This window comes from Mesoplodon densirostris, chromosome 5 (assembly GCF_025265405.1).
Source record: "Mesoplodon densirostris isolate mMesDen1 chromosome 5, mMesDen1 primary haplotype, whole genome shotgun sequence".
Lineage (NCBI taxonomy): Eukaryota > Metazoa > Chordata > Mammalia > Artiodactyla > Ziphiidae > Mesoplodon > Mesoplodon densirostris.
This window is the reverse complement of record NC_082665.1, coordinates 138,538,110-138,564,286: the sequence shown is the minus strand read 5'-3', so window position 1 is coordinate 138,564,286 and position 26,177 is coordinate 138,538,110. Positions and strand designations below refer to the sequence as shown.

The following is a 26,177-nucleotide window of genomic DNA, read 5'->3' as shown; positions in this document are numbered from 1 at the left end:
TGTTTTCCTGGCAGCAATGTCCGCGTTGCTTCAGTTTTGGTTTCATAATTCAAATTTTCAAGCAAGAATAACCACCAATCTCATTTGGACAGTGTTTCACTTTAGGCTAAATCATTGGCCACTAGAGTCACAATAGCTTGCCCATGGCTTGGGTGCCGGTCCCAGTTCTGTCAGCTAAGTCCTGGTCATGGGGGTCTTGTGGTACCCAACATGGCTTGCTTTCAAGATGCTCACTTCAGCAAAGGCTATGGACAGGGCAGCTATCTTTTTTTTTTTTTTTCGGGGTACACAGGCCTCTCACTGTTGTGGCCTCTCCCGTTGTGGAGCACAGGCTCCGGACGCGCAGGCTCAGCGGTCATGGCTCACGGGCTCAGCCACTCCGCGGCATGTGGGATCTTCCCGGACCGGGGCACGAACCCGTGTCCCCTGCATCAGCAGGCGAACTCTCAACCACTGCGCCACCAGGGAAGCCCAAGGGCAGCTATCTTAAAGGAGGCTATAGGTTGAGCAGGCACCAAGGAGAGAGGCATTCTCCAGACTACTGGCTACCATTGCCAGGCAAGTGTTGGTAGAGCAATGTTGACAGTGTCCATGGAGGAGGGCAATGGGGAAGTGTTGGAAGTGTTAAGGCCCAATGGGTCCATGATGGAGACAGGTACTCAGCAGAACAGCCATGAGGAGCAGAAGAGCCTGGCATGAATGTCCAACATTGAGTGTCTCCTATGTCTGCTTTGGGCTAGGCCCTACAGATGATGGAAAAATATAAAACATGACTGCTGTCCTCCAGAAAGTCATGCCAAGTATAAGTAGAAAGTTCATAAATATTTTACTTAAAATTTTTTTTAATAAATATTTAGTGGTAACTCCCCATGAAACAAGTATCAGCTGGTCACTGGTCACTTTCTATAACCCACTGAGCATGTCCTCGACTGCTCATTCATTTCAAGTCTACTTCTTGTAGCTCATCATACTCACCACCAGAAGTAAAAAAAATAAGGCCAATTAGCACAGGGAGATCAGCTCGGTGGTTTGTGACCACCTAGAGGGGTGGGACAGGGAGGGTGGGAGGGAGGGAGACGCAAGAGGGAAGAGATATGGGAACATACGTATATGTATAACTGATTCACTTTGTTATAAAGCAGAAACTAACACACCATTGTAAAGCAATTATACGCCAATAAAGATGTTAAAAAAAATAAAAATAAAAAAAATAATGCCAAGAGCTCAATTAGATTATATAAATTTGTGTACAACATTTTGTGGCTTATCTATCTCACTGCTTTCCCCACGGAACATTGATTGAAGTGTTATTCTGTGATGTTTACAGATACTCAATGTTGGAAAACATTTAGAAAAAGTGTATTCCTTTAAAGGTTGGAAAAATAGCAAACCTTTTAATAGTAAAAATATGTTTTTTTTAAAAAAGGTTTTTTTTGTTGTTGTTGGGGATAGGAGTTCTATTAATTTATTTATTTTATTTTTGCTGTGTTGGGTCTTCGTTTCTGTGCGAGGGCTTTCTCTAGTTGTGGCAAGTGGGGGCCACTCTTCATTGCGGTGCGCAGGCCTCTTACTGTCGCGGCCTCTCTTGTTGCAGAGCACAGGCTCCAGACACGCAGGCTCAGTACTTGTGGCTCATGGGCCTAGTTGTTCTGCGACATGTGGGATCCTCCCAGACCAGGGCTCGAACCCATGTCCCCTGCATTAGCAGGCAGATTCTCAACCACTGCACCACCAGGGAAGTCCCCCCAAAAAGTATTTTAATAGTAAAACATAATAAAGAAATCTTGGAAAATATAGACAAGTAGGAAGGGTCACCTATGACCCAAATCAACCACAGCTGATATTTTTGTGTAAATCCATCTAGATTTAGTTTTTATCCTATAGTTTGGTTATTTGGTTTTGTTTTGTTTGTTTTGGATAGTTATGCTTATACCGTAAACATAAATTTGTAAACTGCTTTTTCACATAGTACTACTCATAATCTTTAAATCATCATTTTACATAATATTACAACTAATGTACCATATTTTATTTAATCCTTCCCCTAAAGTTAGACTTTCTGGGTATTTCTAATTTTCCAGAATATTAAATAATTTTCAAATGTATGTAGTTGCATAAAGCTTTATCTTATATTCTTATTTATTTTCATAGTATAGGCTATAGAAATTGGATTTATTTGATCAAAGGGTATGAACATTTCTGAAGATCCTGACACATACAGCTTAGAAAAAAATTCTAAATGGAAGGCACTTCCAATGAGGACAATAAACACCAACTGGAGAAAAAAGCCATCATCTGAATATGGCCCTCAAGTCCAAACAATTGACACAGGTAGATGACCATATCTTGAGAAAGAAAAAGATTGTTGTTCTTATTCAAATGATTCCAGGCTATAAAAAAAAAAGAAAGAAAGAAAGAAAGAGAAACAAAGTGAGTAAACGTGACTTGATTAATAATCCATAATCCAAGTAGCAACTTAAACTTATAGTTTATATGCAAAACATGATAGAATAGGAAAATATCTATTTGAAACTACTAGGAAAGGTATTATACATTATATGTTGTTAAACAAGATACAAGATGTCTCATTCGTGATTTCTCTTTACCCTGGACTTGCTGGATAGGTTTAGCAGTTTCCACCATAATTAAATTAACGTTAATATTTTAGCAGATGAAGCAGAAGTAGTTTCAACAGGATAAAGACGTATTTCTCTTCTTCAAAACCACTCACTAATGACTCAATATAAAGAAGGATTATTTGAATGTAGCAGCATTCAAAAGAGAAATTATATCACTGGGATTAGGTTGTGAGCCTTCGACTATTTTATGAACAGGGACATTCTCAATAAATGGTAACATTTCTTTGAGCTTTGAGTTATTTCTACATAGAACATTGCTCATTTAAAACACCTGTGGTGGGCTTCCCTGGTGGCTCAGTGGTTGGGAGTCTGCCTGCCGATACAGAGGACACGGGTTCGAGCCCCGGACCAGGAGGATCCCACATGCCGCAGAGCGGCTGGGCCCGTGAGCCATGGCCGCTGAGCCTGCGGGTCCGGAGCCTGTGCTCCGCAACAGGAGAGGCCACAGCAGTGAGAGGCCTGTGTACCGCAAAATAAATAAATAAATAAATAAAACACCTGTGGTGTTTTCACCATACAACACGGAATATGATTTTATAGTTATTCCACTGATTCAATCCATTTAGGTAAGCCAACAGACACATTGGAATATTAGAAAAAATTGAGGTATTAGAGGTTGAGTAAACATGACGGCAGTAGGAATGGAAAGAAAATGATGGAATTCTAAAATCCTTCCAACAAGATCCATTGAGTCCTGGACAGTGGGGGTAAAATGGAAGAGGTACAGGTGCCAGTGGGGTTCTGTTACCTGGATGATGACTGAATAGGTTCCACACAGTATCTTGGACAACTGAATGACTACTCTGATGAGGCAGACAATCACTTGAAGACCACTGAGAGCTATGAGAATAGAAAATAAGATGATGTTCCACTCCACTACATGTGCTGGTTCCAGGCACTGAATCCATATGCTAGAATCTGTAAGGAAACTGAGAGAGAGGAAGGAAATGGTCAACATGATGCATGGCCAAGCCTAAAGACTTGGTCCAAGGAAGAAGGCTACAAGTTTCATATGTTTGGGAAATTAAGATACTGATATATGATTAAAGAACAATATTATTAAATGTGAATGAATATATAAAATTATTCAGATACATAATTGAACACATAGTATGCATAGCACAGGGCTATGCTTATTATGAACATGGTGCCTGCCTCAGACAATTCTAATTCACTTAGGAGGCAAGATGCATACTGAAGAGTTCAACAGCAATGAAAGGCCACACATGTCAATACCAAGAGAGGTAGAGATTTCCCCATTTCCTAGGAGTCCAAAGTTAGCCTTGGGCTTCCCTGGTGGCGCAAGTGGTTGAGAGTCCGCCTGCCGATGCGGGGGACACGAGTTCGTGCCCCAGTCTGGGAGGATCCCACATGCCGCGGAGCGGCTGCGCCCGTGAGCCATGGCCGCTGAGCCTGCGCGTCCGGAGCCTGTGCACCGCAACGGGAGAGGCCACAACAGTAAGAAGTCCGCGTACCGCAAAAAAAAAAATAAATAAAATAAATAAATAAATAAAAGTTAGCCTAGGCTGTCAGGGACAGCTAGCACTGGATATAAAATCACACGGTTGGTAAAAGAGCAAAAAGAAATGATGCTATTATTCTTAGATTCTGTCCCAAAGCCTTTTAGAACAATGGTTCTCAAATTTGAGCATACATGAAGATTATCTGGAAAGCTTGTGAAAATGCAGATTGCTGGGTCTCAGCCTAGAGTTTCAGATTCAGAAGGTCTGGATGGGGTGGAGACTTTGGGTTTCTATGTTCCCAGGTGATGTTGATGCTGTTGGTCTGGGGTCCACTGTGTGTTCTGCAGCTCTTAAAAAGATTGAGATTATGAGGTGGAAAAGCAAAAGACTGAATGGTTCAATCAGTCTAGCGTAGCACAGGATTTTGAGAATTAAACCACCTCCACGTTTAAGATAGTCTTAAAACCGTGCTGAATTATCCTGTCTTTTGCCCACTTCCAGGTCAGCTATGGCCATTAGCATTTCTCCAAGAGTGACACTCTCTTTGTTGAACTAAATTGAAGTTAAAAACTGGTTTCCTCAAAAAAAAAAAAAAAAATCCCTGCAACAAAAACAATCAAGCCCAGTTACAGGGCAGAGCTGTTTGTAAATATCTTGTTGACAGCAAGATGCCTTTTTTCAAAACAGCAATTCGAGCAACCTTGGTGCCAGCCAAGTTGCCCTTAACTCTCTCTTTCTTCCCTTTCTTTATTTCTTATTCTCTATGCTCTGGGACATTCAGAGGCACTCTGAGAATTTCTTGGTATTGTTCATGGACCTTACGTCTCAAGGGGTAAACAGCACTGAATATGAAGTTAGAACTCCTGGATCTGTAGGATCTTGGGCCAGGGATTTTACCTCTTTGATCTGGACAATGGGTATAAAATATCTAACCCTAGGGTTATTGTGAATATTTGATGAGATGTATGTAAAAATGCTTTGGAACCTATAAAGCACCATACAGATGTAATTTCCTGTTATCATTTCCCTAGACCCACTTCATACACCCTCCTACTCCTAACTCAGTCTCAGACACCAGGGAAGCTAATCCCTTCAAGATCCTTACTCTAGACTGTTCCCAGTGTATACTCTGCACAGATCATCCAACACTTTAAAGCAAGAGGCCTTGCAGGATTTCTCTTTTTCTCCTAGGATACGGTGCTATTTATTCTTCTTGTATAAATGGAATGAGTCATAAGTGCACTATCAGAGTCTGGAAGGAACAGAGAAATTTGCCCTGATACTCATTCTCTCCACAATTTCCATACACCGTTCTAACAAAACAGGTACTTCGTTATGTTATAATTCTATCTATAGCTATATCTGTATATCTAGTTCCTCACTACACAGTGTACTGTGAGAACACTGTTGTGATTTATGCATGTCTAAATGGCCATGTCTAAGGCCTAAGGCAGTGCCTGGGGGCATTGCAAAGATCAACAAATGCTTGTTGAATGAAACTGATTCAGGATCCTCGCTGGTCACCATGCCAGTGGCTGAACTTAATGGCTGAACTTGCTGTCCACTTGGCAGATGGAAGACCATCATGTGGTATAGAAGGTTATGCAAGGTAATGATTTTAATAATAAAATCTGGCATGTCGAGAATTTATTAAATCTAAACTGTGCTTTACTTCTGTTTAATTTTCAGTTCTGTGAGGTAGGAATGATTATTGTCTCCAATTTACGGAGGCTCAGAGATATCCAGATATTTGCCTAAGGCCATACAGTTTGTAAATAGGAGACGGGAGACTTCAACCCAGATCTACAAGCACTGAAGCTCTGTGCTCTAAGGGCAATGTTCATTCTAAGGCTTCCATCTCAGCAGAATGTTCTGTCAGATCTGCATGAGTTTCTAGAGGGAAGTGAACCTGTGTAATTTATCTTTGATTGTCTAGCACCTAATCCAAGACAGGGACATAGTAGGCGCTTAATAAATATTTGTTGAATAAATGTACATATGAAGAGGTGATTTGGGCAACTTTCAGCTGATTTGTTCAACATTAACAGCTGTTCCACCTTGCATTCACCAAGCCTTGGAAACTTCTTTAGGGGCCCAGAAACTTAGTTTCCCTTCATGGCCTCCAATTTTTCACCTCTAAACACTTTTATAGAGCTGGAATCGGGTGAATACAAATATCAAGGGCAACTTTAAAGGAGGAATGAAGAGGCATGTGGGCAGCCTGAGATTCCTGCATTGAAATTGGAGGTTTACTTGTTTTGGGGGTGGGGAAAAGCTCAGGGGCTGGTGGCATAAAGAACCACTCTTTGTACCCAGTGGCACTTTCTACATTAGGGTCCCCTTTCCTGAGCCCTTTCAATCCCAAAGGAGTGTCTCCTCCAAGTGTTCAGAAAGACCTGAAGTAGGGCTTCCCTGGTGGCGCAGTGGTTGAGAGTCCACCTGCCGATGCAGGGGACACGGGTTCGTGCCCCGATCCCGGAAGATCCCACATGCCGCGGAGCGGCTGGGCCCGCGAGCCATGGCCGCGGAGCCTGTGTGTCCGGAGCCTGTGCTCCGCAACGGGAGAGGCCACAACAGTGAGAGGCCCGCGTACAGCAAAAAAAAAAAAAAAAAAAAGAAAGACCTGAAGTAATTTTATAGGTTCTCCTGACCTGAGGGAGAGCTCTGCTCACAGCATGGGGTACCTCATGGACACTTTAGAATAAAGGCAGCTATGGACACAGAAGCAGTTGTGCTGTGCAGGCTGAGGTGAGCAGGTAAAACCTCAAATGGATGTGGGCTTTGAACAATAGAGCCAGCCATGGGGATTTGAGAAGAAAGTGTAACTTCCCCAGGAAATGGTACTGACACTTCCTCATTTTATTCCATTGGAATTGTCTGTGCAGTACAAGACAGGGAGAGATTGAGTAGATCTTCTTGTATCTCTGTCTGGGCCCTGCTCCCTCCCGAGCTGGTAGGGCCATGAGCCAGAACAATGCCAGTGTGAGGCATTCTGTGATCCAGGACTGGGTCCCTCAACACTTGACTGCACTACCAGCCTTCAGAGTAAGGCTACCCCTTGGACTCTTCTTCAGTACATGCTCGATAAGTTCTTGGCTCCTTCCACAAACTCCTGCACCTACTCATGTCCCTGGATCTCACTTGGGTGCTCACCTTGCCTGGTTCTACCTCCGTGTGGCCCCTAATGGTATAGCTCCATATGGCACCATCCAAGGGCACTGTGATTCTCTCCCAGCCAAGCCCTTTCACATCTCTAACAGACTCCATGTCCAACCTGGCCACAAAACAAGACTGACTTCCCAGGGCCACCCAAGCCCCAAGCTCCAGCAATTGCCAGACCCCAATAATGATGAAGCCTTGTTCTGCAGTATGGCAGAAACATGCCTTTCATTAGGAAATGTCCACGACAGCCTTAAAATAGTGAATGCATGTGACATTAAAAGACTGGAGAAAAAAAGATCTAAACAGGGGCTTCCCTGGTGGCACAGTGGTTGAGAGTCCGCCTGCCGATGCAGGGGACACGGGTTCGTGCCCCAGTCCGGGAAGATCCCATATGCCACGGAGCGGCTGGGCCCGTGAGCCATGGCCGCTGAGCCTGCGCATCCGGAGGCTCAACAGTGAGAGGCCCGCATACCAAAAAAAAAAAAAGATCTAAACAGAGTTCTGTGTAGGAACAAATTGGTCTGGATATTAGTAAACTATTAGGAACATTCTGGACTAAGGTAGACACACAGAACTGCCAAGTGATCATGGAAAATGAGTATGGGCATGAAGCCAGGTGTTTCTGACTTTCAGACCTCCTCCCAAATCAGGGAATTATTCCTTACCGTCCTGCAGTGCCTTCAAAGGCGTACTCCCAGCCATCAAGGGTACGGCAGTAAGGGCCCTGAAGAAGGCCCAAAGCAGATATGACCAGGCAGTATCCAGAGAAAGCAATTCCAAGGGCAGAAAAGATCATCGACAGCAGTGTCTAAATTAAACATAGAAGGAGGTTAGCGCCATAGAATGAGACAAGGGGATATTGTGAATAAGTGATCAGATAGGTAACTTCCCCTAGTCCTCCAAGCCTACTGCAGCCTGTGTAATAACAAATGTCCACAGAAAAAAAGGAAACATTTAATCCAAACCCACTTGATCTTAAAAATAAGTTTTTAAATGATTTTTTTCTTTGGCATTCCATAGAGAAAATTAGTTAATTTACTAAATTTCTCCCCTTTTTTTCTGGAGCTTTGATATCAAAATAATGATCAACTCATACATAAATGCAATGAAAGGATGTGATCAATCAATCTATACTTCTTTATTGAAGACATATTATTTTCTAGGTAGGGTGGGTTCTCTAAGAATCAAAAGCTACGATCCTTGTTTTTCTCTTATGAAGATGATATTTGAATATGTTCGCACACAGGAATATGTGAGGAAATATCATGTGATAGCCTAGATGGTCATGTTTATACTCAAGTGAGCATGGGATTGATGAGGAGGAGGGTATTTTCATTTGAGTAGAAAGAATGAGCAATGTTCACTGACAGATCCATACAAGCTAAGTTGTGAGACTAAGTAGATTGATCTGATCTAAAAGGGATTCCTACAGATGAGTAGAGGGGAGAAGCTTGGCATGGTGCTAAAACTGAGAAAGCAGGGCTGATAAGACACAATCCAGCCCTTATATCACATAACGTGAGTGTAACTTGGGAGATCCAGGCAGAAGGTGGCCTTGGATGCTGGATCAAGGAGACTGGACTTCATCCTTCAGGGTAAGTGGATTTTTCTCCCACAGTCTTTTATTAAAAATTTTTTTTCAAATCTACAAAAAAGTTGAAAGTATACTACCTTTTTCTTAGACTCAACTTTTGTGACTATTTTACCATTTTTGCTTGCTCTCTCTCCCTCTCTCTCGGTATGTATATGTTCATTGACAAACACATATATTTATTTACATTTTTGTTACTTAACCATTTGAAAGTATGTTGCAGACATTGGGATATCTCACCCCTAAACGCACCAGCACTTATGTCCCAAGAATAAAGATATTCTATTATTCTGCAATTGTTTCTCCTTTTTGGTACAGGATCCAATGAAGGTTTATGCACAAGGTTACATCTCTTTAGTTTCCTTTAATCTACACTAGTCTTGCTGCCTTTTTTCTTTCAGGATATTAAATTGTTTTTAAAGAATCCCAGCCAGTTGTCTTGTAGAAAGTCCCACATTCAGAGCTTTCTCGATTGTTTCCTCACAATTGGACTTGGATTAAACACTTTGGCAAGAACAGGTGATTGGCGTGGGTACATTATGGGCCTCTCACTGCTACTGATGATGCTAAATTTGAACTCTTGGTTAAAGTGTTGTCCTTCAGATCCACAAATGTACATTTTCTACTTTGCAATTAGGAAGTAATTTATGAGGTAATATTTTGAGACAGTGTCATATCTTGTTCCCTAAAGACATTTCAATGGATGGATTTAGCATCTACTGGTGATCCTCATGTTCACTGAGCACCGATTATCACAATAAGCGGTTGTAATGTACTGATTTTCTAATTTTTCATTTCTCCTGCATTTGTAAGTTATCATTTTTCTGTACAGAAGAACTTCTATGTCCCGTTTCTCTCCTCTGCCCCTCTCTTTCGGTATTATTGTGGATGCACGGATTTTCTAATTCATTATGTTATAACTCATAATTGTTATTATTCCTTTCGATGCTCAAATGGTTCAAATATGACCAGTGGGAACATCCCTTCAAGTCAATTCCTGTACCCTTCAACATACCCCTATCATTCTTTGAACATTTCCTTGCTTCCTGGCACAAGATGTCCCAAGATCAGTTTGAATTTATGCTGCCTCAGACCTGGAATAGCTGTTTTTCTAACAAGTCATGGAATTAATTTTTGAGCAAGGAAGTGACATGAACCAATAACAGATTTTGGAAAATTACTCCGGCAGTGGTGGCATACCAACCAGAAGTGAGAGAGCCCCTAAATAAGAATTCCATGTGGAGAAAATGTCAAGTTGTGGCAACAAAGACACGCACTGGACAAAAAGACATTGAGGAGGAAATGAGTAGCTGGAGGTGGGCTGAAAAAAATTCCAGAGTTTGGGACTTGAGTGAAAAGGAGACAGAAATAGGGATGCCAAGAAAAGCAGTATTGTTTGGGAGAAAATTTAATTTAGTTTAAAAAATGTTGATTTCAAGTGAGAGTAGGATGAACAAACAGAAACATGCAGTAGCCAGTTGATAAATTCAAAAGCTGAGACCAGGAAAAGAACAAAAAACCAGCAATTTTTGGAACAAAGGTGGTATCAAATTATATTTCTTTGCTTGGAGTTATTTTATAAATGTAACATCAATGCATGATCATTATGGAAAATCAGAAAAAAGTATTTTAAAAACACAAAGAAGGGGGGCTTCCCTGGTGGCGCAGTGGTTGAGAGTCTGCCTGCCGATGCAGGGGACACGGGTTCGTGCCCCGGTCCAGGAGGATCACACATGCCGCGGAGCGGCCGGGCCCGTGAGCCATGGCCACTGAGCCTGCGCGTCCAGAGCCTGTGCTCCGCAACGGGATGAGGCCACAACGGTGAGAGGCCCGCGTACCGCAAAAAAAAAAAAAAAAAACACAAAGAAGGAAAGAAATTATGCTTTTTTCCTATTTGATACTAGTAATCTCATTGGCAACTTCACATATGATAGAAAACTCTTTCAAGTTATATTTTCATATTGATTGTTAATAGAGTTTTGCCTTGTCATGGGATGAGATAAATAGTTTGTTTTACAGTAGATTTCTGTTAGTTATACTTTGTAAAAAATATTTACCTATTCGCCAATGTCATCTTTGAAAAAGGAAGAAGGACGTTTTCAAAAGATTGAGCTCCTTATTTACCAAATGGCCTTAAGCAGTTTGCTGGAAAGGTCAGTGAAGAACTTCTTCATTTGGTGAATTTACAATCATAGCATTATATATGTATATATATATATATATATACATGTATAAATTACAATCTAATGAGTGGATACATTTGCACAATCGAAGTAAGCCTCAAAATAAAGTGGGAATAAGAATCTCCCTGAGTCACAGTGTCATTGTCCGTAAAATGTAGATGATGTAGATGGTTACAGCGCCTACATAATAGGGCTGTTTCAAAAATTAAAGGATACAATGCATATAAAAATTATTTGAAAAGTGAAAAGCATAATCAAAATATTATCTACTATTTCAAGTGCCCTTATTTGGCCAGTATTTGTTTTCCAGGGATAACAACCCACAGAATGTTGGCAGAAGATGCGACACCACAGAGGAATGGATAGCAGCCAAGAAATTCATGGGGTTCAGGTCATGCTGCTCCAAAACATGGCATCTTGGCATATGAATATCTTAAGCCAAAGGAGTTTGTGGAAATGGCAGAGGCAGGAAGTTCACTCTGACCTCTCCCACCTTCTCACCCTTCTTCCCTGAAACAGGTCATAAAACTCCCATGTGAAACATACCCTCCCTGCACCTGGAGGAAGGAAAACGTTCTTACTACCAGAGACTGGAAATTTGGGGCCAAGAAATCTGTATAAACAAACCTTGTTAAGCTAAACTTTACCTTCCTAGTTACTTCTTCACCATTTAGTACTCCTAGTCCAAACCCCTCTGACTTGCCAATTCTTTACAAACTTATTGTTGTTTCTTTGTCTAAAAGGTGTGGAAACTTCCTGCTCTGGTCGCGTCTTCGGGTCTTCATTCTTTTGTGAAGACTCCTGTGTACATGGAAAAATTCAATAAAATGTGTATGCGTTTCTCAATCTGTCTTTGTCAGGTTAATTTTCAGACCCAGTTAGGGACCCTAAAAAGGTTGAGGGAAACTTTTTTCTCCCCTACAGTTTCTGGGACCCACCGTGGGGCGCCATCTCCTGGGGAACACCTTGTTCAATCTGGAAGCTGCAGTCAGAGATCCTAGACCTCTGACAAAAGCTGGCAGAAGAATTCTTGCCAAGTTATGTCTTCAACCTCTGCCTGGGGGGACCAGTCGGGTGAAGATGATAAGGGTCCTTTCCTTTCCCAATTAAGATTGGCAGGAGAAAAACATTTGCAAGAATTAGTTCTTGAGATTGTGACTCTGATTCCAGTTTGGTTTCGGGGTACCCACTGGTTATTGATCTTTTCCCTCCCAGGGACGGCTATTGCCTTCCTGTTTGTCTCTTGCTTTGTGTCCTGAGACTTTGGCTTGGCTTTCTGCCCATCAGGGCATGCAAGTGTCAGTTCTTGATTCTGCAGGTGGCCAACTGTCAGATGGCAAGCCTCCCCGGCATGGCTGTACCGAAATGTAGTTGCGCCCCATTTGTGGCTAGCGTCCTCCCGGCTGTTACCAGTTCTGCGGAGGGGTTGTCCAAGTTTCCTTTCTTTTGGCTACTGCGTGGTCAGGCCACTCAAGATGGTTGCTTTCTTGCTCTCTGTGCATCCCCTGCTCACCAGTGCCTGCTTCACCTACAAGCTACTCGCAAGACTGACCTTCCTACGTACATGCCCCAGGCCCCACTTAAAGACTGTTCTTATCAAAGGGGCAGTGAAGGGCGTGCCCCTCTGCTGGTTTCCCTGGAAACTGATGAGCCAACCTGACATAATTCCCCCTATGGTTGGCAATCTACCCCTCCCCCCACCTCGAGCAAAGACTGCCACCACATCCTGCCCTCCATCCGCTGCACACAGTGGGGTATCGCTCCAGGACCTTGCTTCAGATGCATAAGCTCCCCCATCCATTAAACCATTTATGTCTCTGTTGTTGACTCCAGGCTCTTTCTTTAGTCTTGAAGCTGGACAAACATAGGCCTTGTGGGTCTGTAGAGTGCAGCCCAACAATTATCTCTGGAAGTGGTTTTGGATCTTGAGAAGGCTGCATCTCTTGTACCCTCTTTGGGGACACCTCTTCATCCATGGTTAAGTATTGGTTTTGAGTCACTTGATAAAGTATACCTTTGGTTTAAATATTTGAAACTTTTTTTTTTTCTAAAGAGCTTTATGGTCAGAAGTTGACAGAATTTGAGGTTGATATTCAGAGCCTGATAGGAACATTTTTTGTGAAGGCCTCCTCTCCTAAGCAGAAATGGAGCTCTGTACTCACAGGAAAAGAAAACACACGAAGGCTTTGTGGAATGATTTATGAAAACATTCCAAAGACACACAGCTCTAAATCTAGAACATAGAAATCTTTCCATTTCCATCTTAGTTGGAAATCTTCCACCTGATATAAGGAAGCAACTTGAAGATAATGTAGTCGAATAGGCAGGTCAGCCCCTTGATATCATTCAGGCTGCAAACCAGTTCTTTGAGGAATTAAAATACAGCTGTCCTTGTCTTATGATTTGAGGCTTCACAAAACCATAAATGCAGCTGTAAAAGCAAAAGTCCACTAAACCTTACCAATCCCCAAACCTCTTCTATTGATATTAACACAAAATGTTGGCAGATATTGTAAAAGATCAGGATGTTGGAAACAGAACTGTCCTGTATTCAAGAAAAAGATGAAAAAATTTAAGTAGTGATTACCCTAGATTTCTGATAATAGAAAGATATGTCCTAAAACTCCATCTAAGAGAAAACCTATATCTTTTCTCTGTCCCTCAGAGATGTAACTCTTACCATGTTTTTGAAATGTAAACATCCCAGGAGATAGCTAAAACACTGTTCACAACCACCTGAGAGTGAGGGGGAAAAAAGGAAAAGAGGCTTTGAAAAAAAAAAAAATTATAAAAGCTTCCTTACTCAAAATCTAGTCCACAGCCTCCATAAGTTTACTTGTTAAGGGCAGATACAAATCTTAAAAGTCATCTCCACAAATATCAGTAAAAAGTTTAGCCATATGAATGGAAAACCATAATTTGTTCTATCTGTCAATTTGGATTCTCTATAAACTAATGAGTTTTGTATTAATGTACCTGACATGTGGTTAAAATTTAAAAACCAAAGCTATAAGATCTCTGTTTGCATCTGTCTATATGTTTATTTGTGTCAATATATGTATGTTATAGATATGAGATATTTTTCTACCTCCCAATGTTATCACCAAATTAATTTATCAAATCTCTCAAAGGAGTTCTATTCAAATTAGTGTAAATATAAATGAGCACTCACATAAATTAAGTATTCCTAAAACTCTCAGAAACATAAAAACTAATTCAAAGCTTCATTCACATGATCTGGAATAATCTTTGGTAAATAAAGCTAGTTTTTAAATTGTTGGAAAAAAAAGGCATAACTTTAGAGTTGTCAGCATTAAATATAATGCAGTCATACAATTTTTTTCTACCTAGGTTTACTAGTGAAAAAAACATATTATCTCTACTAGATGTTTAAGATGATAAAAACCATAAATTCAATCTAAAAATAAAACATACATTAAAAATACATTGTTTAATGTCTGCCAACCACAGTAGTTAAAAAAAGAGAGAAGCTGTATGTTTACTTTTTAGATTCTTTGTTTCTATGACATTTATGCTTGTTTAATATATATATATATGTTATAACGTTTGTCAACCAGAAAAATAACAAGATAACAGCTAACCTTGTCTCGTGTCTCATAAAGTGTTCATGAGTAATCTAAACATAATTAAGAACAAGTGAATTAAATAAATGTGTGATAAAAGTTTATAAATGAACTTTTCAACAATAATTATGTTTTATAAAATATGTCTACTTTAAAATAACTTCCTCACCAAACAGATGAGGGAGATTAAAAAGTACAAACTTCCAGTTAAAAAAATAAATGAGTCACAGGTGAGAAATACAGCAAAGGAAAAAAAAAGCTTCTAAAATCTTTTTGCTAACTTGAAACCTTAAATTGATACTAAGTTAAGTGATAGAAATTCATTGGATATCTAGATCATTTCTGAATAAGATAAAATACTGAAACATTAATTACTGAACATAAGTTTACCGACTTTTTTCTTCCTAACACGGAGGAACTAAAGATATTTGAATTTGTTAGTAAACATGTCTTGTGCCGCACTGAAAAATTGTACTATGAGGAAATGTATACTTCCAGAAATTATGAAATAATACCTTCATAAATTTTCCAATCAACAGAATGTTCATATGTAACAGACAGTTCACAGTTGCTTGCTTCCTAGTTTTCACTAGAAATTAAAATTTCTAAGAGTTAAGAATTCTAATATATGTAATTAAAGCTACTGGAAGTAATAAGTGAATGACTCTGTATGCAAGCAAAGTACAATGTGGTTAAAGGTATGAATTATGGAGATGTGTTTTTATTAAGGGAAAACAGTAATTTTGTCCTGAAGTAAAAATGTTGGTTGTTCAGAAAGAGAAAAAAGGACAAATTGAATGAATATAGAGAGCTGAGAAAGGAGAGAGAGGAAATCTTATGTGGTCAAGCTGGCCTTAATATCAAAAGTACACTGATGCAGAGTGAAGTAAGTCAGAAAGAGAAAAACAAATACCGTATGCGAACACATATATATATGGAATCTAAAAAAAAAAAAAAAAAGGTTCTGAAGAACCTAGGGGCAGGGCAGGAATAAAAATGCAGATGTAGAGAATGGACTTGATATAGGGAGGGGGAAGGGTAAGCTGGGACGAAGTGAGAGGGTGGCAGGGACATATATGCACTACCAAATGTAAAAAAGATACCTAGTGGGAAGCAGCTGCATAGCACAGGGAGATCAGCTTGGTGCTTTGTGTCCACCTAGAGGGGTGGTATAGGGAGGGTGGGAGGGAGACACAAGAGGGAGGAGATATGGGGATATATGTATACGTATAGCTGATTCACTTTGTTATAAAGCAGAAACTAACACACTATTGTAAAGCAATTATACTCCAATAAAGATGCTTTAAAAAAAAAAGTACACTGATGCAAAACTAGAATTGGGTCTTATCACCCCTAAAAGGACACATTTTATTGGACTATTGGTCTCCTCTTGATAAGAAATCATGAAAGGCTTTTAACCTTTTGGGTAATCTACCCAAAAAGCAAAGATTTTGTGTTTTATCAAAATAATTCCCTGGGCTTCAGGGAATTGTTTGTTTTTACCACATCTTTGATTACTTAAGACAAGTGAGTCTTCTCTACTTAAAGAGTCAAGTTTTGGGTTTTTTTTTACAACTATGTAACTTTCTATATTTACCTTTAAAATTGTTTAACTTGAGTTAAATGGATCACTATGTATTGTTTCACAGTGACATGATCCTATTTGATATTTTTGACAAATTTCCCCCCAAATTAAATTCTAAATGAAGTCTTCTTGACCTCAGACTAACTTTGGGATTTTCCAGAGGGCCCCTGGAACATCTCAGTAATTTGTTCTCTGTCCTTTAAGAGAGAGAGAGAGATACCAAACTAATTAGGTTCACTTGATATGTTAAATTACATGGGAAGCTTTGTCAAATAAGAAGGGATTTTTTAACCTTTTTAGGTTATATTTATATGGGTACATGTTATTATACGTGTTCCAGAAATTATATGGCATTCCTAGAAACCTATATCCTGGTATAACGTTATCAGTCATAATTCTAGTTATTATTTTAAAATGTCATATGTCTCAGAAATAACCAATTTTTATTTTCTTTTGCATTATAATAAACTCTCATCAGATGTTTAACCATGGTCATTTTAAAGTCTTTTGTCATTTACAGAGAGATATTGTTTTACTCTGATGCTTTTGCAGAAGTGCTTGTCTTAAGGGTGATTCATGGAAAGAACTCCAACAAGTATACGTTTCTGATAACGTTAAGATCATATCACTGAACTGAGTAAAAATTTCCAAAACTCTAATGCAGAAACTGATGGATTCATAAAATGGCTAACAGAAAACCAAGCAGAAGAAAAATTAATTACATGGGACTGAATAAACTGATGAGTTATAATTCTTTATTACTTTCTCTTTAAAACTTTGCTGGTTCCTTAATGTTTTGCTTTCCATATTTAAGGAAACTGTTTTTTCTCTTCAGCTATCTATGACTTAGAGCAATTTTGTAAAGCATACCTTTATGAACAAAGATGAAACAATTACTTTTTCTCCCTACCTGATCCCTCCAAGATTTGAAAACCCTTAGTGGTTATTCTTAGATTTATGGCAATATAATTATTTGCATAAGTTCAATAAAAATCTGTTCTCCTTGCAACAGGACACAGCTGGAAACATTGGTTATATTACCAAGGCTTTGACTAGAATGTCATATTTGTGAATGTTCATAGAATCAGATATGAGCAGACAACTTTAAGGATCTAAGGTTGACTTTATGGAGCCAATGAAGTTCCTTGGAAAAAGTGGCCTGGTACCTTGTTTACAGGGTTTCCAGCAGCTTTACCAGGTGAAAGTCACTTCCTGGCAGACCCAGAAATCTCAGGATATTTGGGGGACCTAAAGAGAGAAATTAACCCAAATCTATAGGAATTTTATACAAAGTCTGATGGCAAGTTCTTGGCTTGTCTTCTTAGCCTGGAGAGGATTTTAAAAGTCTGATCTGAGCTTCTTTATGAAAAGTTCCAGCAAAGTAGACATTAAAGGAGCCTATATGGTTATCACTGTTCTTGCTGTACTTAAGTAAATAATCAGGCCAAGTTTAATGAGACTAGATTTATTTCACAAACAAATTAGACTTACTTTGGCTATTTCTGATAGAAATGAGGGTGACTGTAGAGAAAAAAATATGTTTCATTGGAAAGTCATAACACACCCTCATGGATAACAGGTTCTAGTCCTATTCATTGTCTTTGAGTTTTTGTTATCTACCTATACACTGGACTGAGTCTTAAATTCTTTTAGTTTTCTCCAATATCTGGCTACAATTCCCCAAATTAATGTTTCCAGTTTTTCACCCATCCTTCTGATTTGGAATCATTGAGAACTAAAACTGCCCTTTTTCCGAAACTGGACAAAGCTAAAGCTGGACAACTTGATATAAACTTCAGAGAAAGTACTGCCATAGCTCATACTAGACAATCTTTGTGCCTGTCGCTGTGTAGGTCTCTCAGAGAGTTCACCAGAACACCTGATGACATCCCCAGAGACATTCAAACTATGAACCAGGGAAGTGTCAGGCTACCTTTTCCTGTTCTCACTCCATCTGAAGATGCTTGGAGTTCCAACATCTAGAAATCTTCTCAACTGGCTGCCCTCTAGACTCAAAAACTGAGTTTATAGTTTGTTCTAACCATTAACTTGTGTTTGTTTGTTTGTTTGTTTTCATACAAATGTCCAGGGCTGAGGGACTGGTTCATTGGGTTATGGGACAATCTACGCCTTCAGTTTCTGGACTGTGAAACTTCTTGAGGGAAGTTTCAGACAGAAGAATGATGGGGTTCAAGACACACTACCCCAAAATACAGCACCTTGGCATATTAATATCTTAAGCTGAAGGGGTTTGAGGAAATGGCAGAGGCAGGAAGTTCACTCTGACCTCTCCCACCTTCTCACCCTTCTTCCCTGAAACAGGTCATAAAACTCCCAGGTGAAAGATACCCTCCCTGCACCTGGAGGAAGGAAGACATTCTTATTACCAGAGACTAAAATTTGGGGCCAAGAACTCTGTATAAATAAATGTTTAACTAAACCTTATCTTCCTAGTTACTTCTTCACCTTTTTCTATCCCTAACCCAAATCTCTCTGTCTTGTCAATTCTTCACAAAGTTATTATTTCTTTATCTAAAAAGTTTAGATGCTTCCTGCTCTAGTCACATCTTCGGGTCTTCATTCTCTTGTGAAATCGCACATGTATTACATGTAAAAATTCAATAAAATTTGTATGCTTTTCTCATGTTAACCTGTCATCAGATTAATTTTCAGACCCAACCAGGGACCCAAAGAGGGTTGAGGAAACTTTTTTTCTCCTCTACAAGATGAATCTTAGATGACCTAAATTTCCATTCTAGAGCTTCAGAAGTTACAAACTGGTGCAGACTCAAATTTGGCCTGCAAGATGTGTTTTATTTAGTTTAAATGAGAATTAATTGCCAACATTTTATAATTGTGAAGTTTTACTTAAAACTCCATATCTCTACTTCCTATTGAAAATTGAGAATTATTGCCCAATATTGTAGTGGTAGCAATTGGCTGGACCTGAGTAGCAGCTCCCTCTCTTCCTTAAATAGAAAATTTGCTCTAATGTCTACATATTTCACTGCCATCAGGTATTCGGCATCTGGGGGCATATCAGTTAGGACCCCTATCCTAGAGTGTACTTTGAAAGAACCAAGCAGAATATCCAGGGATCCTCTCTCCCTTCCTCCTGCTCTTCCCACTGAGATGCCAGTCATCGCATCCAATGTTGATTATAAGGCAGTGTCCAGACTCTACACTATTTCTAGCATACATTTGTGCTGGAGATGCTAATAATGAGTTAAGGCAAATTGAACACATGGATTTTTATTAGATACTTAATGGTACAAACATTTCTATTCTAGAAATTCCCTGAGTACATAGGTTAAAATTTACCTGAATCCATTGCTTCACCTAGACCATTTTGAAAACTTTTCTGTAGTATAATACCAACAGTTACTGGGGGATGTTTGATTCAATTGGTTAAAAAAGTAGACTCACACACACACACACACAGAGGGAGAGTATTTTGGTCTTCTAATTCTTCCCCACTAGGGGCACAATTAAACAACTAATTTAATCTTCCAAAAGCAACAGTCAAAGAAAGTAAGCCATACCATCTTGGCTGCATATTTAAATGTAATTGCACCTTGGACCAACTAAGTCAGAGTCTCTGGGGGTGGGATTCTAAGGCCAAGCTCCCAGATCATTGAAAAGTGCAGACAACATGTGGAACCACTGCTGCAAAGAATGCCTCCCAGACCTCTGGCAAAGCTCCTTCTAGTTAATGAATCATATTCTCTTTGAGTCACAGGTGACTCATCTATAAAGCAGGAGTAGCAATGATATAATTCACTGGGTAAATGTGAACAAACTATGAAGTGCTATGCAAATATGAATAAATGATGATGACATGAGGAGGGGGAGGTGGATGATGGTGGAAATACAGGAACCCAGTGCGTACGTGTTGAGCATAGGCTTAGAAAATGTGGTTGTATTGTTCTCTCTTGACTCTATTTTTTTTTTTTTTTTTTTTTTGCAATACACAGGCCTCTCACTGCTGTGGCCTCTCCCACTGCAGAGCACAGGCTCCTGACACGCAGGCTCAGCGGCCATGGCTCACGGGCCCAGCCACTCCACGGCATGTGGGATCTTCCCGGACCAGGGCACGAACCCGTGTCCCTTGCATCGGCAGGCGGACTCTCAACCACTGCGCCACCAGGGAAGCCCTTGACTCTATTTTAATTATCTTTAAAGTTCTAGCTTTAAAAATGTCCATCATATATACCCAACTCTGAGATAAATCTAATGCTGTGTGAAAGAAGCCAGATACAGAAGACCAATACTGTATGACTCTATTTATATAAAATACAAACTAATCTATAATGACAAAAAGAGATCAACGATTATCTTTTGGGGGTGATGAAAATGTTCCATATCTTGACTATGATGGTAGTTTCATGAGTGGACTTAACTGTCAAAACTCATGGAATTTTACACTTTTAATGGATGGCATTTATTATATGTAAATTAGTCTTCAATAAAGTTGATAAGGGAAAAAATAGACTCACAGAAACCCAGTTTGGAAAAGGTAATATTATTTTCTAATTTCATGTATCTTTAAATCTTGAATTGCTAGAAGAATATCAGCAGAACAAAAGTGGAGGAAAACTGTAGACAAAATAGATAATATTTGGAGGAAACTCTTGGGCTCTGAACTGAAAGGACGATGGAGAGGGTACAATAGTGTCAATATTTTCACATTTCCAAGTGAGAGGAAAGAAAGCCAGAGCACACTCAACCATCCTCAAAATACTATTGTTCTTACCATGTATTTTTTGCTGCAGTTTTCACTCTGGCAACATTTATAGTTGTTATCATTCTCCAGTACAAGAAGAATTGCTGCTACTATAAGCATCTATAGTAGGGAAGAGAAAAAAATATCAGAAATGGAATACTAGTTTTCACTCATGCTCATAATCAGAGCACAGTGCTTCAGAGCATAGACTCTGGGATCAGGTAGCTCTGGGTTCAAATCCCAGTTCTGCCACTTAAAAACTGTATGAACTCCAGAGTCCTTTCCTATAAAATGGTGCTGAGAACTCACCTCTTTGGGTTGTTATGAGCTATTGCACGTAAAATTTTGAATAGTGTGCTTGATTCATAACATGTGATTGATAAATGTTAGCTGTTATTATAGTTATCAGTTATCAAAAGCTAATGATTAAGGAGCGGTAAATGGTATGGACATGAGAATACCACCCTCTGCAGCAAACATGCACTTCTCACTGACACTTGTGGAGGACAAAGGAAAACCATTCACCAGACGTTGCCATTTGCCAGCCTCTTTCTACTTACTGCCCTCTGGGAATGCAGGTGGAAGGTATGGTTACTCTGAACCTAAATCTCTTAATCCAAAGTAAAGTAAATTCAATTTCCCCGAGTATTCAGATCATCTTAGATTCAGATTTTCCAGTGGGTTTTGTCTGTATGAAGCCAACAAATTGGGAGAATTCAGTGTATTCTACTTCCCTTTCTTGGTATGTTAGACAAAGGGCTCAAGTTCCGGAAAGAACATGGATTTCTTTACGATTGGGTTGGCCAAAAAGTTCGTTCAGGTACAGAAAAACCCGAACTATCTTTTTGTTCAACCCAAGATTATAGTCCTTGGTTTGGGCAGGTATGGACCGTGAATTGCTTCTGGCAAATTCTCCACCTATCCTTTCCTTGTACTCTTCAGTACTGAATCTTGTAGTTGAGTTCATTGTTATTTTATTCCTTGTAGTGAATATTTCCAGTTTCCAAATTCCTTCAGCCGTCATTTATTTATCTATCCATTTAATTATTTATCTATATTCCTCTCCTTTCTCCAAAAAGGATTTGATCTTGAAAGAATATTTTTCAAGAATTCCTAGACAGTGAAAAATGGAGAATAGGTTCTTTTTACAGTTTTAAATTTTACATGGAATATAAGCAAACAGTCCTACATTCTCCTCCTTTCAACACCATTAATTAATACAATTTTAAAGAGATTCTGGTTTAACTTTAGTAATGTCTTGCAAATCTTCCACTTATTACAATTATATATTGAGAGAAACAATGACAAGATAAGCCACAATAAACCAGGTGCAGTAACCAGCTTCATTACAATATTGTTAGAAATAATTAGACCTAGACCCTAGAGTCCTGTGCCAAAGGAGAAACACAGGCATAGCCTGTGTTTAAAGAGAAACTTCTTTCTCTTTTTGTTATAGAATATAGCTGCAATACAGAGGGCTCAAGAATAATGGAGGGAAATTACCCAAAATACCACTACTCTCACATGTTTTTAAGTATGTCCTCCCACATGTGTATATTTTACATAATTTCAATCATAATGTATTCACAATTTTGTTATATCTTTTTTCACTTAATATAAAATAACATGTGTTTTCCATGTTGCTACATGTTCATAACTACAATTTTCATCCTTTATAAGGTGAATGGACCATAATCTATTTTGCCATGTCTATGCTAGAATGCTTCTAGTTTTTTGCTATTATAAATAACGCTGCCACCAACATCTATGTATAAATTTCTTCCCTTATTTTGGATTATTTCCTCAGAATGAACGCTCAGATTTAGGATTACCAAGTCAAAAGACATAAGCATTTTCATGGATCTTAATATATCATATGAAAAATTTCTCCCAAAGGCTTGCATTTATTCATAGTACCACCACCAACCGTCATTATGTACCTAGCACATAGCACCTTCAGTAGCACTGTGTATTAATATTTCAAAGTTTATTAATTTCACGTGCAAAATAACAAATAAATGAAACTGCTTTCCAACATATTTATTCAAATATTATAATAATTAAACACCCACCAAGATGTAGAGATAGATTATAATGGATTTTTTTTTTTTTTGCATTCTTGTTGGTATAGAAAGCTTGCAGTGCACAGTGTGGTTTTTTTTTTTTAGAAATGATATGATCAGGAAAAACTTCTTTTCCTCTGAGTTGCCAACATGATTTACTATCAGTTTGTTTTTAAAGAGCACAAAGTCATCAGATAAACATCCATGGATTCTTACTGTGGATACTTTGATTTAGTTTTCAAAAACACCCCCCCAAAGACATTGAGTGACTTGCTTTAAGGTCTCATGACTCAAATGACAGAGCTTAGCCTGGAACTCAGGTTTGTCTGAATCTTCAAACCTCTGCTTTTCCCACTGTCTTAATACCACTCCAAGCTAGAGGAATCCTGAGTACAGACAGAAAATCCGTTCTAGGAAAAAGCAAGGCCACTGGAGATTAAATAGCATAAGTTGACACACAGCTTTCATGAGGATATAATATTTCTATAGGCCAGTGTCCCACCAACTTTCATTAGGACTAATTTCCTGCATGGCTGGAGCTACATAAATAAGCAGCTTACTGAAAACAAAGCTACCCTCCAAGTCCTCATGGACTACCTGCCTTTTTACCCCCATCCATCTTCCAAACCCAAACCAAGGATTAGAAGACTGATTTTTCCATGATTCATCATTTTCACTAGGAACAAGTTAATGCTTAGTAAAAACTCCCCCTTCTGCAATCCCAAGTCTCCAAAGTCACACTTACCATAATACCTGAGAAACAGATTCCTTCAAAATACCAGACGTAGTTGGTGAGTTTATTGCTGGATGCATAGGAAGCTTGCCCATTGGGGAAATACAATAATATGTTTACAATTATACTCCAAAGTGCAAGAGGAATCAGCAGACTACTCAGGCAGCTTCCACATTTCCAAGACCCCATGTTACCCTGCTCAGAACCTGCAGGAGATTTCAAGAGTGTTGAATTACATCAAGCCTGTTTTTTTTTCCTTACCTGTCTCCCCCCTGCCCCCTCCCGGAGATTACCTACCACTTTCTGGGTCAGAGCCCTTCAGTTCATATTCATGAGGAGTCCAGGACTCAGACACAACTGCAGCCTGCAATCTGTCGGTGTGGAAATAGTGGTTTACTGTTTGGAGAACAATAGACAAAGATCAACGGCTGAGAAGCTGAGCTGGTCTTCATCCTGTGCCAAAGGAATGTGGTGTTTTTACTGCTTTTTAAAATAAGTCATTTTCCTCTGGATTAGAGCACTCAAGACTGAATCCTGGGCATGTTTGCAGAAGGAAGTTGGAGGGGGGCGGTTGGAATGGAGTCTGGCAAATTTCACCCCCACAGTGGACAGGGGGGTTAAAGAGAAAACTACCAAGGGATCTTCTACTGGCACCGGATGTGCGGTTTGCTCAAATATTCTGACTTTATGTATCTGTCTTTTATTCAGTGTTTTTTATTGTGTGCTCACTATTCACCAAGCACTGTTTAAACTGCAGGGGGCACAAAAAGGACAAAGAAAGGGAAAGACTGGTGAGTTAGGAAAACAAGACATCACAGTTGATGAGTTTATTGTTATAAGACTGGTACAGCTTTCCTCTAAAGAGTTCACATCTATTATCTCAACCTCGCAATAAAATAATAACAGGAGTAAATTCATATCTCTTATTGCTTAGGAAAAAGAGGTAAAAGAAGTTGGGTAATTTGATAAAGGCTTTATGAGTAATAAGCTTGAAGTGAATTTAAGAATTCTCCCTTCCAAATTAGTATTATTTTTTAAACATCTTTATTGGAGTATAATTGCTTCACAGTGGTGTGTTAGTTTCTGCTGTATAACAGAGTGAATCAGCTATACATATACATATATCCCCATATCTCCTCCTTCTTGCGCCTCCCTCCCTCCCACCCTATCCCACCCCTCTAGGTGGTCACAGAGCACCAAGCTGATCTCCCTGTGCTATGCGGCTGCTTCCCACTAGTTATTTTACATTTGGTAATGTATATATGTCCCTGCCACCCTCTCACTTCGTCCCAGCTTACCCTTCCCCCTCCCCATATCCTCAAGTCCATTCTCTACTCCCTTCCAAATTATTGCCCTAAATTTAAAGAGCCACAGATCCCTGTAGTTCTGATGACATAAGGAGAGGATTATGGGAAGGAATCTTGGCACTAACGTGTTAAAGAAAACGTAGACAGTGGTGTAAAGAATTCAAGGGTTGGAAAGCAACTATACTCCAATAAAAATTAATTTAAAAAAAAAAGAATTCAAGGGTTGGGAATTCCCTGGCATTCCAGTGATTAGGACTCTGTGATTTCACTACCGAGAGCCCGGGTTCAGTCCCTGGTTGGGAACTAAGATCCCAGAAGCTGCGTGCCACAGCCAAAACTGAAACAAAACAAAACAAAAGAATTCAAGGGTTGCCTGACCTCATTGCCACTTTCTGCTGGTAACCTCAGAACCCTGCTTGACTTAACTTTCTCAAGTCTCAACTTCCTAAGTTGTGAAATGGGGATTAAAAAACAGTACCTTCCCCACAAAGATAATGTGTGGGTTAACAGGATTATGTGTGCAAAACACGGTATCAGGTGATAGAGAAGGAGCAGGCAGTAAATGGGAGCCGTCATTAATAATAAAAAAGCAGTTATAGGAACATAATGGTCCAAATGGTACAGAGATCAGAAGTAAAGTCTGCTTATTTATTCCTCTCAATACTCAAAGAGTTTTGTATCATGAACCCTGAAAATCTTAACCCTAGAAGTATTTATATTTAATTTGTATTATCCTCCAGAAAATATTAACACTCCATAACATAACTACTTTTAATTCAAGAGAATAAAAACTTATTTTTATATGAATACTTTTAAATTGTATTATACTTATATTTTTTTTAAAAATTGAGTTACTTGGGGCTTCCCTGGTGGCGCAGTGGTTGAGAGTCCGCCTGCCGATGCAGGGGACACGGGTTCGTGCCCCGGTTCAGGAAGATCCCACATGCGGCGGAGCAGCTGGACCCGTGAGCCATGGTCGCTGAGCCTGCTTGTCCAGAGCCTGTGCTCCACAATGGGAGAGGCCACAACAGTGAGAGGCTTGCGTACCGCAAAAAAAAAAAAAAAAAAAAAAAGAAAGAAAGAAATCCAAGTGGAGATGTCAATTAGGCCATTGGATACACAAATATGAAGTTCAGGTAAGAGG

At 39.4% G+C, this 26,177-nt stretch overlaps 1 protein-coding gene across 1 annotated transcript; it reads right to left on the bottom strand.

Moving 5' to 3' along the window:
- Nucleotides 1-2,105: 2,105 nt before the first annotated feature.
- TM4SF18 (transmembrane 4 L six family member 18) lies at nucleotides 2,106-24,207 on the bottom strand. Its single transcript, XM_060100207.1, has 6 exons — nucleotides 24,024-24,207; nucleotides 23,739-23,932; nucleotides 20,961-21,050; nucleotides 7,930-8,072; nucleotides 3,388-3,568; nucleotides 2,106-2,390 (listed from the first exon to the last, which is right to left on the bottom strand). The coding sequence occupies exons 2-6, from the start codon at nucleotides 23,913-23,915 to the stop codon at nucleotides 2,376-2,378; spliced, it is 606 nt and encodes a 201-aa protein (XP_059956190.1). The 5' UTR covers nucleotides 23,916-23,932; nucleotides 24,024-24,207; the 3' UTR covers nucleotides 2,106-2,375.
- Nucleotides 24,208-26,177: the final 1,970 nt, after the last annotated feature.